Genomic DNA, 19,863 nt, shown 5'->3' on the forward strand with positions numbered 1-19,863 from the left:
CTCAATGCCTCATGCTTACTAGGGAGGCATTCTACTGCTGAGCCATGCCACAAGCTCTTTTGGGCTCTGGTAATTCTTGGGTCTCACTTCCTGCCCAGATACATACCTAAAGTGGGATCTACCCATTTTAGGCTTCCTTCTTGTAATTAACAGGTGCATTCCACTGCACCCAGCTCTCTGTTATAAGGATGGGGTATTGAAAACTTCTCTGGCTTAGGCTGGCCTCAAGTAGCTAGGATTATAGGTGTAAGCCATTACTGCCTGGTGATTTTTATTCTGAGGTGCTAAAATGTATGATTAGTCAGTCATCCTCTGGCTTCAAAAGTCATGGGCTTTATAGAAATGAGAAGATTCTTAAAAATGTATGGCACACATCAATACTTTCAGTAAGTTACTACTACATTTCTAGGTGGGCTCCACCAGGCTACAGTTATTGCCTTTAACATGAGAAAGACAAAAGTTTACAGTTTCTTTGTTCTGCAGTTTATTTCAACTATGAGAATTATTAGAATTCCATCATGAACCATAACATTTAAGGTAATTACCAATATTACTAAAAAAATAACCAGTGTACTTTTTGATAGTTTGTAGACATTTTTAACCTATGGAAGAGAAATCATAGTATTTGTGGGAAGCCTACATCAATACCCAAGGGAAAAAATCCTGGCCTCCTACTTGAAAGAGATCTTTAGAAACTGAACAGTCAGGGAGGATTGGATCAAGATTAAACAAGCACCTGAGCAGCCTCAGGGAATGGCTTAGAAGAAACGCCCTACACCCTGAAGGATTTAGATTAAGGGGAGTGTAAGAAAAGTGACCCCAGAGCATGGCAAGAAACTAGACCTTCTCAGAAATATGAAAATAATAATAACAAAAAATTAAGTAACAGGTGGCAAAGAACTCAGAAGGCACACAGCATTTGTTGACCCAAGGCAAAATGAAATCAGAAAGCCAAAGAGTAAGAAAACACATATTCACTTTAACAACAGACAGAAACAGAAACATTATCATGAATGTCGATCCAAATCAACAAGCAGGTGCCCTTATGTTTGCAGGAAATGGAGTGGAAAGATGGATGTTCACCAAGGCACTGGCAAAAGTCAAGGAAGACTGCAAAGCATATAGATATGTTTGCAATCTTGCTGGGGGAGAAAAAGCTAATGGTTTAGTGAACCAAGAGAAAAGCACGTTGAAGACTGAAGACATTTAAAGGGGTGGGGGAAAGGCCTGCCCTTGTCACTGGAAGAAGAGATGGAAGATTGACTACACTTACAACAGAATGGAGACCCAAAGATGGTAGGCGTAAGAAGGGTCGCCAGCGACGAAGACGGAGAGATGGACTGGTAGCCTTTGCAGGGCCTACATGGTTACGTTTGACCCAGGGCAGGGATGCATGGTGACACAATGATGAGGCCTTCGTTCTGCAGTGGCTAGAATGAGGCTGTGATGAGGATGGCGAGGAGGACTACATAATTAAAAGAGAGAATATTTTACTTAGACCACGTTACTGGGTGATCATTGATTCTTAAAAGCAACGTATGGTCGTATTCATTTATATGGTCTAGTACTTTGTTGTTTTTTTAAAAATAACCATAATCTAGTAAAGGACCACAGATAAGATAGTTTTTAAATGGGTAAGTAGGAGGTTTATATGTCACAACTTCTGTAAGTGCATATCTGAGTATTTACATATCCTCATTTGTATATCACAGGCTCATAGAACTCAATGTTTTAAAAGCCACTACAATGGAATTATTACATAAAATTGTTTTCAAAAATGTAACATATACACAAAAGCCATGCAATGCATACAAAACACAAATAATTATGAGAGGAAAGAAAATCATATGGTGACGGACATTGGTACAAAGAATCCTTAGAAAGTATAAATTCTAAAGAAAAAAAACACTTTAAAATATAATATAAACAAGAGTGAAATGAGTCCCTCTGAAGATGATGACCTTACTATATCATTTCCTTACTTAGACTGACAAGTTCCATGGAACACATGATAGCTGAGTAACTACCTTTTAGTAAGCAACAGCATTAGTTAAAATGTGTAATACTATTCCATGTCAGGTACACTTTTAAGCACTTTTCATTCATTTCATCTCCCAGAAACCCATGAGATAAACAGATACAAGTATGTTCCCACTTTACAAATGAGGGCTAAGAGCACAAATTAAATGATACAACCAGTCAATGTAGGTCTAGGATTGAATCCCAAGAAATCAAGTTCTAAAGTCTGAAGATCCTATTACTATGGCGTAAAGCTTATATGGCCAAGAGAGAAAGTTGCTTTTCTTTAACTTATTTTTTTCAGTACTGAGGATCAAAGCCAGGGCCTTGTACATCCCAGGTTTTTATTCTACCATTTAGTAACCTTTTCACATCCTTCTGATTTTATTTTCAGACAGGGTTTTACTAAGTTGCCTGTGTGGCACTAAATCATAATCTTCTTGATCTCTGCTTCCCAAATAGCCAGATTACTGCTGTGTGCCACCATGCCTTGCCCATTTCTTTTGTTTTACCTGAGGGATGTGAGGGTAATGCATATACATCGTGGCCCTTTCTCTACCTCTAAGAAGAGTCGTCTCTGAATCTATGGGGAGTTTCCATGAACCCTGGGGAACTAAAATCTATCAATGTTCAAGTTCCTTACCTAAAATAGCACAGTATTTCCATATAATTTATATACATCCTTCAGTATGCTTTAAATTACTTATAGTCTAGATTACTTACAAGAAAAAAAAGACTATACACATTCAGTACAAACACACTTTGTGTGTGTAAGTGTGTGTGTGTGTGTGTGTGTGTGCCAGTCCTGGGACTTGACCTCAGGGCCTGGGCACTGTCCCTGAGTTTTTTTTTTTCCCCTTTAAGGCTAGTGCTCTATGACTTGAGTTACAGCTCCTCTTCAGGCTTTTGGTGGTTAGAGATAAGATAAGCGTCTCATGGATATTCCTGCCTGGGCTGGCTTCAAATCTTCTGAGTACTTAGGATTACTGTAAGTACCAGTGGCCATCTTCAGACACAGTTTTTTGATCCATAATTTGTTGGGTCTACAGATGCAGCATCCATGGACTTCAAGGGCAAACCCAACTACAGTTATTTCCTAATGTTTAGGAAATTCTCTTACAGAAAAAGCACTGCAATTAGAATCCTCCCTAAATTTTTGTTGTTGTTTTCAGTGTTTAGGGCTAATCTCAGGACTTCATGCCTGGTGAACATTCCATTGCATCATAAATGTCAAAAGAGCTAAATTACTTGACAACGTTATCCAGTTCATCTTTGTCTTTACTAGTTTTCACCATCTATTGATCAACTGAAAGGATTCCAGTCTTCCTGTATAAATATGGCTTTGTTTACTTGTTCCTTCAGTTCAAGCAATTATTTGCATCATATACGTAGAGGATCAAATCTTTAGCTGCTTATACTTAACCTGTCAATTTGTTAATTTTTCCCTGTATTCTTTGTTTCTTTTCCTGCCTTTGTGGATGTGTGTGTGTGAGTGTACGTGCACCAGTACTAGGACTTGAACTCAGGGCCTGGCACTGACTCACAGCTTTTACTCAGTGGTGGTGCTTTATCACTTGAGCCATATCCCTACTTTTAGCATTTTTGTGGTTAACTGGAGGTAAGAGCCTCATGAATTTAGCCCAAGCTGGCTTCAAACCAAGATCCTCAAATCTGTCTCTTGAATAGTGGCATGAGCCATCAGAATCTGGCTTTTATGTTTCTATTCATTTTTACCATGAGTGCACTGCTTATAGTTTGAAGCTTTTCTAGTAATTACCATGGATTTATGATACTTTAGTTACAGTGTACTTTCAAATAACATGGCACCAGTTTACATGTAGTATTAGAACTTCATAGTAGTATTACCATAATTTCTCCTTCCCTTTCTTCATGCTATCATTAAACAGTTTTACATTAGAACCTCATAGTAGTATTACCATCATTTCTCCTTCCCTTTCTTCATGCTATCATTAAACAGTTTTACATATGTCACAAATTTACAACACAGGGTTACTGCTTTTACTTAGACAATTACCTTTTAGAGCAATTAAAGTTAAGAGTAAGATTTATTTCACATTTACCTTCACTCGTTCCATTTCCATTATTTCCCAATTCTTTGTGTGGATCCAAGTTTCTTTCTGCTATTGTCTTGCTTCTGCACAGAGAAATTCCTTTTCATTTCTTATGGTGCAGGTAAGCTGGTAATGAGTTCTCAGTTTTTGTTTATCTTGAGCTGTCTTTTTTAGTTTTGGTGGTACTGGGACTTGAACTCAGGGCCTGCTTGCTAGGCAGGCACTCTACTACTGGAACCATCTCCCCAGCTTTTTATACTTTTATTTAAAAAAAATTATCTTGTGTTTACATCCAGGCCAGACTGGACCACAATCCTCCTATTTGTACTTTCCATATAGTACGGATAGCAGCAATGTGCTACCACACCCAGCTTTTATTAGCTAATTTGGGGCCTTGCACACTTTTTGCCTGAGCTGACCTCATGTTGGGATCCTCCCAATCTTCACCTTCATAGTAGTGAGGATTTGTGGCATGAGCTATTGCACTCTGTTCTTCTCCAGTTCTTAAGGATGTATTTTGCTCAAGTGGACTCTTTCAGAACTTTCAAAATGGCATCACACTGCATACATTTTATGAGAATTCCAAATTAATTTTATTGATCTGTATTTTGTATGTCTGTTTTCTCTTTCGACCTTGAACATTTTCTATTTATCTTTAGTTTCTAGCAGTCTGAATAGTATATACTTTGTGATACATGCTTGTGTGTGTGCATGCTTGTGTGTGTTTTAAAAGCAGAGCAATCTATTCTACCTATATCTCCAAAGTTATTCTCCCAAGTTGTGATTCATTATCTTTATTTTTAGAAAAAGAACTGGCCATTAATTCCTTAAATACTTTTTTCCCCCTATCCTAAGGCCCCTTTCCATACTTTCCTTGTCACCTCTCTGCCTTTCTCTTTTTCTGGGATTCTACTTTCATGTATTAGATCACTAAAAATTGCCCACAAGACTTCGATGTTCTGTTTGTGCTCATTTTTTTCTTTTCCACTACTTTCATTCTTCTTTTAGTAGATATATTTGGGTAATTTCTAGTGATCTATTAGCATATTTATGGATGCTTTCATCAATTTTGTTGAACCTATTGATGAATTTGATCAAGGCATTGTCACCTCTGACACTAAGTTCTCGTTACTCCCATCTCTACTGGATACTCTCCTATTGCCTAGCTCTGGGATGCTCCCCATCTATTGGTACAAAGTTAACACAGCTGAAACTTTAACATGGTTGTTGTGAATTCCCTGTCTGGTAGTTCTAACATCCGTATTCTAGCTATAATTGACTTTATCATTTTGTTTCTTGACAGCATGTTTATATTTTGTTTTTGCCTTGAGATTTTGGGTTATAAGCCAGATACTTTGTGTAGGTGCCCAGAGACTGTGATAAACAACGAAATGTCTAGGCCCTTCAGCTTCTTTGATGACCATTTCAGTTATAAAGGAATCTCTCAGAAAGATTGCTAGACAGCGATTACTTCTCCAAGTTGCTGTTGTTGTTGTTTCAGGGTCTTAAGCTTTGGTGTACAGGAAAAAAGAATCCAAGCTTGGGGCATTCCTACTGTGATTACTCCGCTAGTCTTCTAGGCCGTTCATCTTATAGCTCTTTACCTTCCTTCACTTCCCTTCCTGCCTTCCTTCCTTTCTTCCTCTATTTCTTTTTCTTTGGCTTGGGTACTGTTCCTGAGCTTTTTTTTTGTTCAAGATGGGTGTTCTATCCCATGAGCCACTACTCCACTTTGGGCTTTAGGTGGTTAATTGGAGATACGAGTCTCACAGACTTTCCTGCCAGGGGCTGGTTCTAAAATGCAATCCTGAGAGCTCATCCTTTTGAGTAGCTAGGATTAGAAGCATGAGCCACTGGCACCTGGCCTTATAACTCTTTTACGCTTTGTCTCCAGTACATGTCATGCGTACCTAGTATAGTCTGTAGGTATGATCTCTCCCTTTCCGGCTGACCGGGATTTTATAGTCTCGTGACAGCTTAGAACAATTAGTCTTCCACAATTTGTTAAACTCCGTGGTTATTTCCTTCATAAAAGATGAACACATTCTTCATGTTGTTTTCAGTACCCATGTATTCTGCACATCTATCTCAATAAGCACAAACATCCTTTTTCATGGTAACCTACCACTCTTTAAATAGTTGCATAATAAAGACATTGCACCACAGAAGTTATTATGCTTTAGATTGTTTCTAGTTTTCTATAATTGTAAACAATGCTCTGATGCAATGTTCACAAGTACTCTTGTACATTCATTGGTCAGTAGTAATACCTAATGTGTAAACTACAGATACCACCTGCACAATAATCCTGTAAATTAAAATTATGACCATTTCTAAAGATGATAATATAATTTTTGTCCAAGGGAATATTATTATCTGTGTGATTTTAGGGTTTGTTGTGCATGTTTTACAGTGTTAGTTTCTATAGCAGAGAAAAAAATGAAAAAAGAAAGGATGATAAGCATAAAAGCACTCCTGCTGAATGAGTTCCATCCATCCACGGTTGTGTCTAAATTTGTATCTGGCTAGTACTCTACAATGTCAATTGTTACATAGAATGTTATATTATTATGACTTTTTTTTCAGAAACTTAAAGTTTAGTGTCCTTTATTCAACGTGGTTGAGACTAACAGATGTTTCATATTCCATAGTTCTTTGGATTTGTAATATCCAACTGGGCATCCCCTATACCATTCACATTTTGGATTTTTACATTAGGAACCTTTGACCTTTGTACTTTGAAGGACTTTTAGACAGTGAAGCTATTACCTACTATAACAACTGAGCCATCCTCTAAACCATTCAGATTTTGGATGTTCAGATTAGGAACATTCAACCTTTACTTTGAAGGACTCTTGAACAGGGAAGCTATTATCTACTATCTCACTGCTTCACTGCCAGCACACTAAGCATTTGATGAATAAATACACTGAGATGTTAAACGTTAGATCCAGTCATTGTAAATTTTTTTCTAGTCATATTAACTTCTACTACCTAATTCTAAAAGTATTGTAGATGGATGCGTAGCCAGGTAGGTAGGCAGATAAATGCACAGATAGAAAATCAAATGGATGTAATAATATACTATATGTATTTTAAATTCATGAGCAAGGTTCTATTAATGTAATTCAGGAAACATTTTCAAGTAATATTTATCTTATTTAACTTACTACTTAATTGGTGTTTTTTTAGGATGCTGAGAATTGAGTTGAGGACTTTAAGTGTTTAGACATGTAATGTCCCATATTGGAATCATGAAATCTTTTGCTTTCTTATTAGAATCACAAAGATTAATGACACATACATAATCAATCAGCTTTTAGATTTGTAATACTAGTTTTATGATTGTTTAAGTAAAATAACCATATTTAAGTTAGCTTTGCTTTCAAATATGAACACTCAAGCTGAATCTTGAGTTCAATATTTACTTTTCCAAACTGTCTTTCATATTAATTAGAGATTACATATTCCAGTTTATTCTTAAGACATTCAAGAAACTTAATGAAAGCTCATTTTCTAGTAACTCATTTTCTCAGCTGTTTCTTAGTTTTGCTAAAGTATTCTAAAATTAATAACAATTATTTCATTCAAACTACTAAAAGCACAAACATTTGTGTTCTTAGTCAGGAGTTTAATAATACTCTATCCCGCCTCTACTTGCCACAGTATATGACTTCACAACCACTTTGCATGTAATACACAGCATATCTCAGAGATAATGTGGGTTGGGTTCTAGACCACTGAAATAAAATAAATATTGCTATAAAGCAAGGCACAGAAGTATTTTTGTTTCTGTGTGTAAAAGTTATGTTTAAACTATACTACTGTCTATTAAGGATATAATAGCATAATGACTAAAACTAAATGTACATATCCTACTTAAAAATACTTTAAGCTTGTTGCCGGGGCTCATGCCCATAATCCTAACTACTTAAAGAGGGCTATGGTTCAAAGCCAGCCAAATGAATCTGTGAGATTCTTATCTCTAACTAGCCAGCAAAAAGCCTGAACTGGAGGTGTGGCTGAAGCGACAGAATGCCAGAATGCTATGAGCAAGAAAGCCAAGCAAGAGTTCAAGGCCTGGAATTTAAGACCCAGTACTAGAAAAGAAAAAAAAGTGATTGCTATAGAGGCTATCATTTGAACTGTTGAGAAAATAGTGCTGTTTTTCAAGGCACAGTTACTGCAGACCTTCATTATATAAGTGAAAAACTATTTAATAAAAGAAGGTATGCTAGGATTACTTATGTGTGACACCATACTGTATAAGGAAAATCTACCATACTAAGAAATGGCTTCTATATGCAGGCAACAAAGAATAAAATGTTCAGTACAAATCTGAATGGTCAATTGTAGTTCATTCATATGTGTATTAAATTGTGAACTATGGATTAGACTTGGTAGTGTACCCTTGTAATCTCAGCTCTAGGAAGGCTGAGGCAGGAGGATCTTGATTTTGAGGCCAGTGTGTTTAAAGTGAGTTTAAGGCTGGCCTGACCGAAGCAGTGAGTCTCTAACTTAAAAAAAAAAAAAAAGTTACCTTTGTAACTTAATGTACTTTAAACTTCACTTTTTCTTTTAGCAATTTTGATTTACCTCTACATTTGTTGCCTTCAGAGCATGGAAATAGGACTGGCGGTGTGGCTCAGCAGTAAGAGTGTTTGCCAAGCAAGCGCAAGGCCCTGAGTTCAAACCCCAGTACTGCCAAAACAAAAAACAAAAAAAAGCTAACTTTATGACCTTGGACAAATTAACAACTTTACTGTCCCTAATTTTGATATGGGGTAATATCTATCTCAGGGAGCTGAAAAGACAGGACCAGGGTTCATAAAGAGCTTAGTCTACCATACAATATGCATTTACTAAACGACAGTCATCTTTAGATGTCAAAGACACTTACAAAAAGCTGAGAGAATTTGTTAAAAAGGGAATACTTGTGAGCTGATCAGAATATTAAACATTTCCTTTCCGTTCACCCAGAAATGATTCTTAAATGAAACCAAGAAGATTCCCTGATGTGGTATCATCCAGAAATCATGCCCAATCTTTCCAACAAGCCCAGTCCTGTCTGGGAGAGAACAACATTGATGGAGGTCTAGTAGAGAGCTATGTGTACTACCTTCACAAGACAGAAATAGAAAGTCAGTATTGAAAGGAATAAAGTTTGACTCCTTTATTTTCAAGTGAATTTCAAATTATGACATGACTGCAATCTGTTGATAAATTGTGCACTTAATTATGACACTGAGTAGTTATTTCCCCAAATATGGTGTCCTTCCACACATGAGAAACACCACTATGTTTAACAAATGGCACACAGAAAGAAAAACCATCAGGAACATCTCTAGAGTTGCTGGATGGTAGGAAAGATTATAAAAATGTCTGTACTTGTGTTAAAGGATATGTGCACATGAGAGTATGAACACGTGTATAAAAAGTTTAAACCTATACAGGTTTCTGTAGATTTCCAATTAAATTTCAGTATAATATACTGAATTACAGTAAATCTGAAAGACTGAATCTAAAACAAATGAAAAATAAAACCAGAGCCATGGAGAAGATGCAAACATTCATAAGTTCAAGATGACAAATTCAAAGTCAAACCTGCTAGATAGCAAAATATACAAAATATTATTACATAGTCCATGGAAAATCTAAATGTCAACTTTTGTCATTCTGCTAACTTAATAAACCAAGATGCTCACAGACTTCAAGATATTCTTGAAAAACTTTCCCCCTATTGGTTTTTTCTCACTTGGGGCTATAATTCACCATGAGAAAAGCCTTAATTAATATCGTCTCCTATAGTTCTACTTGTTACATCAAATTCAAATATATTACTGTTAAGCTATCCAAGCTAACTTTCAGAAATGATTTCATTTGCAATATGTGAAAAGTACCAAATAAAGTTCTCATTTACTACCATGTGAAAATTTTAAAGCCTTAAAACATCCTGTTCTGGAAGGCTTTGATTTAAAATAAATAATAAAACCTCACTATTTCCAAAGACCTTGAGTTTTAGATTTTCCTGTTTTTTCTACTAAAGGAAATTTCAGATTGAAGAACTGCATCTAATCAGTTCTGGAGGGGTAAATTGCTAAGTGTGGTCTAAGAATTTTCTTTAAAATAAGTAATCGTCTACTTAATATCTCCATTTCTCCCATTTTAAGGAATAGCCTACTTTAAACTTTTGAGATTGGAAAACAACAAAAAAAGACTGTTTTAGATGGAAGGACAGTGAAGAAGTAAGTGAAGAGAGAATGATGAAGGATGAATACATTCAAAGCACATTGTATACATGTATAAAAATGTCACTAGATCCAGGTACCAGTGGCTCATGCCTATAATCCTAAATACCCAGGAAGCTGAGATCTAGAGGAATGCAGTTCAAGGCTGCCTAGGCAAAAAAGAAAAGCCATGAAGTTCAAGTGAGTACTAGGCCCTGAGTTCAAGTCCTGATCACAACTAAACTCATTATTTTGAATAATACAAATGATTTAAACATTTTTAAAGAAAAGAAAAAAAACAAAAGGAAAAAGAGGTAAGGAGATAGAAGAAAAACAGCATATTAAGGGAATGATATGAAGAAACAATATTGACAATAGTATCAGAAGGATGGATGAATGGAGTTGCAATCTTCAATGTACATGTGTGAAAATAGTGCTAGGGAACTTGAGGGATGGGTGAGACTGATGGAAGGGTGACACTGAGGTGCATTATACTCATAGATTGCATAAACCAATATGTTGAACTGGACTACTTATGGCATAAGAGAGACACTAGCAAAAGTATAGGACCAAAGATAAGTGTTCCATATCATTTCTCAGTTTTAAGGACAATATAAAGTGAAGTTGCCCTAAGAAATTTACTGCAATCGAGTCTTGTTACAATAGTGATAAAAATGGGGTATTAAATGTAGATCAAAAACATAATCATCCAGTTACAATTTTGATCATTTTAATAACAAGCTGGATTTAATTATTTTTAAACTGCATGACCTTTCATCAGTCTTGTCTACTGTTTCTGTCTGACTCGTCAAGGATAATCAGGAACTTAATTTTATATTATGTAAAATCTTTCCAATTCAATTCTCTCTCTCTCTCTCTCTCTCTCTCTCTCTCTCTCTCTCTCTCTCTCTCTCTCTCTCTCTCTCTCTCTCTCTCTATCCTGGGGCTTGGGCTCAGAGCCTTCACATTGTGCCTGAGTTTCCTTTGCTCAAGGCTAGAACTCTACCACTTGTGTCACAGTGCCACTTCCAGCCTTTTCTGTTTAAATGGTCCTGAAGAATCGAACCTAGGGTTTCATGCATGTTAGGCAAGCACTCTACCACTAAGCCACATTCCCAGCCCAAGCTTGTTTCTTTCAAAGTGAAGAAAAGAAAATAAATCTCTAAAGAAAGTTTTCTTTTGTTTTAAAGTGATTCTTTTAATTTGGCTACGCAGAATGATTTCTGCTATCTATGTAGTTCCAACACAATAAAAATAACTAAAAAGTAATTTAGAGTACAAAGAAGCCATGCAAACTGTACATATGCAGTTAATGAAGGTAAAACTTTAAACCATACTTACTATTTAAACTATTTCTAGTGTACACTAGAATAAAAGCCAACTAGAATCTAACAATTTTCTCAAATTAAAACGTACATGCTTACAGCCATTACCATTTTGTGCCCTATTCAAGATATGAGAATAAAAGTTTTTATGGATTTGCTTCTCTTTAAGACTAAAGAAGTGGTGTACCATGGGAACCCTAGAGTTCTCTGGGGACCATGACTGGCTGCAGGAGATTTAACTGGTATGCTTGGAGTCTGAATGATGCCAGTTGAGAGTCCCAGTTGTGTGGTTGTTTTTCCTACATCTAAGTAAAGATCCAGATATGAGTGTTTGACTTTCTGCAGTGATCCTGTCAAAAGACAGGAAGAGTTGCTGTATGTACTTATCTTAGTGCTTCCTGACTTTTCTTATCTTCCTCATAGAATGTTGCTCTTTTGTTTTCCTATAACTCCCTTAAACTAGTCCTGGGACAGTCTGAGCCTACAAAAGCAGAGAGTGAGGAGATTATCTTCAATTTAATCATGTCTGTAGGTTAAGCTCATTCCTCAGTGCATGGTGATACTGAAATATTACTTAATAATAAAATGTTCTAGCTGGGCACTGGTGGCTCATGCCTATAATCCTAGCTATTTAGGAGTCTGAGATGTGGGAATCACAGTTCCAAGCCAGTCTGAACAGAAAGCCCGTGAGACTTTTACCTCCAATTAAGCATTTAAAAAGTTGCATGTGAAGCTGTGGCTACAGTTGTAGAGCACTAGCCTTGAACAAAAACAGTGAAGGGACAGTGCCCAGGACCCGAGTTCAAGCCCTAGGACTGGCACAAGCAAACAATAAAATGTTCTAAGATATTACTGCATGGGCATCTCTTCATCTATTGCCCTACAATCTGCCGGTCAGAACCAGCAGTGCACAGTCTGTGGATTTAGGTCCTACAGCAGCCTTATGAAGTAGAGGTATTACTACCATGTCCCTTTTATAGATGAAGTTGTGGCACAGAAAGGTTTAGCTTCTTACTCCAAGATCACTTACTTGCTAAGTGACAGACTCAGAACTTGAACTCAGGAAGTTTGTCTGTAGTCTAATTCAGTCCTTATTTCTTCCTCACTCACTACTTCCAAACAAGCTTTGTTTTCCTTTGAGAAGGTCTCACTGTGTAGCCCTGGGTGGTCTAGAAGTCCCTATGTATTCAAGGCTGGCCTCAAACTCATGACCCTCCTACCTCTTCCCCTCCTCCTCCTGAGTACTAGTATTCCAGGCAAACACTTTGAATAAAAGTTTGGAAAGCTGATTTTGCAGCAGTTTTCCTTTGACTAGTAGTCTAAACTTTGGATAAGATAAATTGCTTTAGAGTGTCATCTCTCTTTAGTGATTAATATTTTATTTCAAAGTGCTATGTTAAGAAAATTAATGAGATTTTATAAAACAAAGCTTTCCATCAACTAGGATGTGGATCCACATGTAAGTTGTGGTGGTATATGGCACTACAAAAAATACAATTGAGTATTTTAATGGGAAAATAATTACTTATTTTAGCAATAATTACTGTAATTAGGCTTTTTTCATATTCAGCTAAGCAATTTATTTATATGTCCATTCCAAATAAGTCTGTTCAGAACAGAGTACTAAACAGTCATTGCAGCAAACAAAAAAGCAAAGGAAAAAGACAAAGAAGTTTTTCTTCCCCTAATAATTTAACTTAATAGCATATTATTACTGCTCTTCTATTGAATATAAAAGCAATACCTTTTAGAACAAGTTAAGGAAGCATGAAGTAACATACAAGCAAGCAACTTTTCTATGGCATCACACCACAGCCAATCTTCTGAAATGACTACTAGATTCTAGGGGCTCAGCTTTTTTTTTTTTTTTTTTTTTTGCTAGTCCTGGGGCTTCTTGAACTCAGGGCCTGAGCACTGTCCCTGGCTTCTTTTTGCTCAAGGCTAGCACTCTACCACTTGAGCCACAGTACCACTTCTGGCTTTTTTCTATATATGTGGTGCTGAAGAATCGAACCCAGGGCTTTACGTGTGCGAGGCAATTATTCGACCACTAGGCCATATTCCCAGTCCCTTAGGTCAGCTTTTATTAATTTCTCTTTTAGTCTATGAATCTCAGCATTCAATTAGGTGCCTACCTTTTCCATTCATTTAAATGTTCTGTAAGTACAGTATAATTAATGTCAGAAATGACTACAATGACTACTATACTGTATTATTGTTGGTTCTTCTTCCTCGACCCACCCCTTTATCACCTACCACACTTACAGATTTACCATTAGTTCATCACAATTCTCCTTCTATAGAATTCTTAGGAACCTAACTAAAAAGCAAATATAAAAGACTACAGGGTAAAAAAAAGACTACAGGGTATCTTTTCCAAGCTTTAGAGTACTACACAGATGACCCCATAAATTTAACATCTTTCCTAAGCTAACAAAATTAACCCCATGAATCTCATGTTCCACTGTAAATGAAATATAATTTTATTTCGAGTTAAGCTCAATTTTTAAAAAATCTGCTAAAATATACCATTTCTGGCTTTAATTCTCATCTGCCATTCACATTCACTTCTCTCAAGTTTAGTAAATTAAAATTACTACCTAATTCTTATTGAATGATCATTAAACGACAGGCACTGTTCTAAGCAATTTATCGTACTAACTCACTGATCTTCATAGCAATTCTGAAAGGTAGGTGGCATTATCTTTATTTTACACTGAGGAAAGAATTTGTTGAAGCTTCAGTATAAAAGTCTACACCCAGTGTTCTTCAAAGTACACTACAAAATCTGACTGGACCCTAAATATGTTCAGCAGTGTGCTGAGGATGCAAAGTACACACGACTAACAAGGCCCACATCTTTATGGGCCTTACATTCTAGTAAGTGAGCAGAATAAACAAACTGAGGGAAGAAAATGATTTTTATATAGGTTATTAATAGGATTTGATCGTGGAAAATAAGACAACAGGACCTACCTGTGATATAAGAAGGCTTCTCTGAAAAAAGAGTTGTAAGATAAAGTCTGAAAGAGGAGAAGGCAATAATTCTACAAAGAGAAGAGGTATACCCAGAAAGGCTACTGGGTTTTTTTTTTTTTAAAGGACCAAGAAGATGTTGTGGGCTGACTTGTGTCCGACCCAAATTCATATGCTGGAGTCCTCATCTCCAATGTAACTGTATCCAGATGCAGATAGGTTATAAGGATGGGATACCAATCCAATAGGACTGGGGTCCTTGTAAGGGAAAGAAGTGCAAACCACCTTCTGTCTGCTTCCCTTCCTGTCTCCTCCCCACTTTATCTGTCCATATGCATAAAAGGACTGGCACATGAGGACTCTGAGAAAGTGGCTACCTATAAGCCAAGAAGAGAAACCTTAGAAACCAGCCCTGTTGGCACCTTCATCTTAGACCTCTAATCTCCAAAATGGTGAAAAAAAGAAGTTCCTATTGCTGAGTCCACCCATGTTATATTTTATGGCAGCCCAAGCAGACTAATACAGATAGAAAAGATCTAGATATTTTGTAGGAACTGACAAAACCAATTTGCTGGAAAATACCAACACTCTTAAACATAAGCAGTAGTGGCAGACAAATGTGAAATAAGATGATCAGAAAAACAGCCCCTGGTATAGAGCTTAAATAAGCTGATAAGTAGATTTGAAAAATTTTGGTGGATTTAAAAAAAAAATCATTAATAGGATGTCACTAACATATAGCTACTAGAGTTCATCTTGGAATGCACAAAAGAGTCCCATACACAAATGTGAAAAGCACTCTATTTAGGAACCATGACTGGATATGTTTTATCCAGGCAACTTAAGATCTGGCCTTTTTGTAAAGTCCCTATACCACCAAGGACAGTTCTGACTTATATGTTAACAAACATGAATATATATATATTATCCCCATATGCAAGAAATGGTGCTTGATATTTTGGAGAATGTACAAATGAACTATACACCAGTCCTTCACCTACAAGCCACAGTAAGGGAGAGATGATTCCTTATTTCCTCAAACCAAAGTACTAGCAACTTACAAGGACCATTGTTTCATGCAACATGCAGACAGGAATAACTCAAATTTAATTATGATATCCTACTTTCAGTTGTTAAAAGTGCAAAAGAAAATCTTAAATAAATGAAAAAGATCAAGTAAACTAAAATGCAAACAGAGACAAATATACAAGAATTCATATAAAGGCCAAAATATATCCAGGGATAATAATCAGGAAGTGTTTTATATAAAAGGTCTTATTTAGGGGTCTTATTTATGGCCTAGTGGCAAGAGTGCTTGCCTCATACACATGAGGCCCTGGGTTCGGTTCCTCAGCACCACATATACAGAAAACGGCCAGAAGTGGCGCTGTAGCTCAAGTGGCAGAGTGCTAGCCTTGAGCAAAAAAGAAGCCAGGGACAGTGCTCAGGCCCTGAGTTCACGGCCTAGGACTGGCCAAAAAAAAATTAAAAAAATAAATAAATAAAAGGTCTTATTTAAGCAACCTCTTGAAGGACAAATAAAATTTTTAAATCCAGAGATTGAGTGAAGGAATGGAAAGGGGGAATGACAAAAATTTTAAAAATAGCAATAATAAACTCAGGGATTGCCAAAGAGAAATACTTAGAAACACTGGTACAAAGTAAGAACAGCAAAGGTTAAGAAAGCCCTGAGCGCAGCTAGGCTCAAGAGGCTAAAACTGACGCAAAGGCTCCAGAAATAATTCCCAAATTCTCTTGTTCAACCCAATACATTTTAATCTATACTATACATGAATATCTGTGATTCTCAACTACGGAAGATGAATACAAGTAGAATAGTTCCTGTAAGAGTATAGTTTTAAAAGGGCCACTATTCCAGATAACCCTTAATTTTATCTCCAATGACAACCAATTCTACCCTCCTAATGACAACATTAGGAAAACAAAAAAATGAGACTTAGGTTACATGTCAGGAACCACAATCCAGTAAAATAAATGAGAAAAAGAATGAATACTGATCATCTGTATAAGAAACTAATGTTCCAAAGTGGTTAAACTTTTTTAACAAACTTGTTTTGAATAAACTTTTGCTTTTTAAATAGATATTTGGTAATTAACAACTGGGGAAAATGCATAGCAGAACCACTATAAGACACATGGAAAATAAAGCAATAAAATATGTAAGGTACAAACATGAGCTCAAACAAGGAAAATACTGATATCTAATTCAGCTGATATCTAACAAGCATTCAGAAATGTAAAATATGAATATATTTACATATGGAAAAAGAGATGTGAACTGCTCCAGAAAGAGGTAAATAAAGCCTTCATCTGGATTATGCTCCAAAAAAGGAAGCAAAATAAGTACTCCTAAGTATTTTTGAAGTGAATATTTATTAAAGCATTTGCTTAATTATAAGCAGTTTTCATATAATAAATCTTATATTGATATCATCAGTAACTTCAACACTAATAATTGTAACCTAAACATGTCTTAGAATTATAAAAAGCAATGCAAAGTGGCCTAGGGGTAGAGTACTTGCCTCGCATACATAAAGCCTGGGTTCGATTCCTTAGCACCACATATATAGAAAAAGCCAGAAGTGGTGTTATGGCTCAAGTGGTAGAGTGCTAGCCTTGAGCCAAAAGAAGCCAGGGACAGTGCTCAGGCCCTGAGTTCAAGCCCCAGGACTGGCAAAAAAAAAAAAAAAAGAGCAATACAAAAAAACAGAGCACTGAATTAACTTCATTATCTTCCACTTCAATATTATTATTAATTATATAAACTTAGTAAAAGTTAAATAATCCATACCTTTGCAACCAAAAAAGGTATATGAATTATAAGGGCTGTTATGTTTCAATTCCAGAATGACTTTAGTACATTCATGGTTATCCAGTTTGAGCTAAGAATAATTGCATTTACATCCTAACATCAAACTATTTTCTCCTTAAAAAATTCTTGGGGATAGTGGATAGTATATTTAAAAATCTGTATTTTTAAATTAGGTAATTTTAAAAGGATTAAAGAAATGCTGTCCTGCATGTGAAGAAGTATGAGTTCAAGTCACATACAGAAAAGAGCAAAAAAAGACATAATTTTCTGGTGTTGATACTTAAATGTGCTACAAACACACCAAACAGTTCTTATTAAATCCTATTCATTTTGACTAAAATACTTTATGACAACTTCCCTCATGAGTGTAGCCCAGGCGTGGCGGTGAACTCCTGTGATCCCAGCACCCTGGAAGCTGGAATGGAGAGTTTGAGGATAGTGAGACCCTGTCTCAAACACACAGACACACAGACACAAACACACATGGTAGGACAGTGAGGGTAGGAGAGAAGGGAAGAAGGAAAAGCATCAAGTGGAAAAGAAGGAAAGTAAAGGAGAGAAGTAACCCAGCAGAACTAGTTAACAGCATAACGGTGGTGCAGAGCACCTCACTGCTCATAACGGCTTCATTGAGGAACGAGAATGAGGGGTCTTCCTAGAGGATGAATATGACACTTTGGAGAATCACACTGATCATCTAACTGTGTGGATTATTTTTCTCAAAATATTTGGAAATCAAAGACGTCTGATAGAAAAGAAGTAGGCCCCCTATGAGCCAAAGCAAACAGCACATAATCAGCATTCTGTCCAAATAATCAAAAAAAAACAACTGAGAAAACGGATATGAAAGTAGCATGTTAACATTGTATTACTACTGGATGACTGTTTTTTCATCAGCAAATTCTTTCATTGGAAATATATGCCCTACAATAACACTATAGTTAAACTTACACATACTGAGAATAAATTTTGAAAAAGTGTGAAATACCTCAGTCTGACCTTCGTGGGCACTGGTCTCATGAGTAACCCGAATAGCCTGAAATAAGAACACAGAGTATTTATAGAAAAAAAATGACTATGTCCAACTTTTAAACAGAAACAAATTTTAACATCTGTGGGTACATAATGAACTGCTGGACTTTCATACCCACGGACCACTGAGGACTTGGGAAACTGAGTATCTTGGTATTTGTAACTTCTAAAGTAAGGGCCATTTAACGTATTGACTACAGGCTGACATTTAATACTTTATTAATTTGAGAGTGGGATAAAGGAGCATCTCCAGAGACTGAAGCTCATTTTGTCTGTTTCTCCAAGTTCTATGCTCCCCGTGTAGCTTTGGCTGTACTTATGCATAATCGTGAATGTTCGGTAGGCAAGTTAGAAATGTGGTGCAAAAAGCATGCTTTTCTCAGCAGTTAGAAAATTTACTTTCCTGAACTAAAAAAATGCTCTTTTAATACTCACTGTTGGCAAAGATGCAGAGAAATGGCCACAATATTCATTACAGGTAAAAGTATACTGTTATGAATTCAGCAGAAAGTATCTGAGCCTTAAAACATGCAAATCTTTCAATCCAATTTCTCTTCTAGGGGTTTGTATATTTACATATAATTAAGTATAACGGCATATTATTATTTGTGTGTGTGTTTGCTGGTCCTGGGGCATGAACTCAGGGTCTGGGCGCTGTCCCCAAAGGTTTTTTTTGTTGTTGTTGTTTTCTCAAGGCTAGTGCTCTACCACTTGAGCCACAGTGCCATTTCCAGCTTTTTTGGCAATCTACTGAAGATAAAAGTCTCATGGACTTTCTCCTGCCCATGCTGGCTTTGAACCTCAATCCTGAGATCGCAGCTGCCTGAGCAGCTAGGATTACAGGCATGAGACACCAGTGCCTGGTTTAACTGCAGATTATTAAGGATACTTGCAAACATTATAGTAATGCACCCTGTAGTATTTTTTTAAACAGTGAAAAAGAGGAATAAATTAGATTGCCAACATTTCATTGGTTAAAAAATAATGTAATGGAAAGCTATATAGCCACTAAATAAGAAATATATACTTACTGATATGTTAAATGTTTGTGGTAAGTGAAAAGAGCAAGTTATAAAACAGTATTACAATATATTCAAATTTTTGCTTAAAAATATAAAAATACAGGCTGGGAATGTGGCTTAGTGGTAGAGTGCTCGCCTACCATGCATGAAGCCCTGGGTTCAATTCCTCAGTACCACATACACAGAAAAGGCCAGAAGTGGGCACTGTGGCTCAAGTGGTAAAGTGCTAGCCTTGAGTAGAAAGAAGCCATGGACAGTGCTCAGGCCCTGAGTCAAAGCCCTAGGATTGGCAAAAAAACAAACAAACTCAACAGCAACAACAATCATAGATAGATAGATAGATAGATAGATAGATAG

The 19,863-nt window shown here is 36.4% G+C and overlaps 1 protein-coding gene across 5 annotated transcripts in view; it reads right to left on the bottom strand.

The window, feature by feature from the left end:
- Nucleotides 1–19,863, bottom strand: part of Uchl3 (ubiquitin C-terminal hydrolase L3) — a 41,966-nt gene that overhangs the window by 7,567 nt on the left and 14,536 nt on the right. The window contains exons 6-8 of one of the 5 annotated variants that reach the window (XM_048341238.1): nucleotides 18,441–18,488; nucleotides 8,688–8,792; nucleotides 3,969–4,174 (exon numbers count right to left, since the gene is read on the bottom strand). In XM_048341238.1, coding sequence (XP_048197195.1) covers nucleotides 4,121–4,174; nucleotides 8,688–8,792; nucleotides 18,441–18,488 — 207 coding nt within the window. In that variant the 3' untranslated portion in view covers nucleotides 3,969–4,120. Of the gene's footprint in view, nucleotides 1–1,273; nucleotides 1,466–3,968; nucleotides 4,175–8,687; nucleotides 8,793–17,266; nucleotides 17,868–18,440; nucleotides 18,489–19,863 lie in introns of those variants that run through there. The other 4 variants (XM_048341234.1, XM_048341235.1, XM_048341239.1 and 1 more) reach the window with 4 other exon arrangements.

Source organism: Perognathus longimembris, chromosome 3 (genome assembly GCF_023159225.1).
Source record: "Perognathus longimembris pacificus isolate PPM17 chromosome 3, ASM2315922v1, whole genome shotgun sequence".
Lineage (NCBI taxonomy): Eukaryota > Metazoa > Chordata > Mammalia > Rodentia > Heteromyidae > Perognathus > Perognathus longimembris.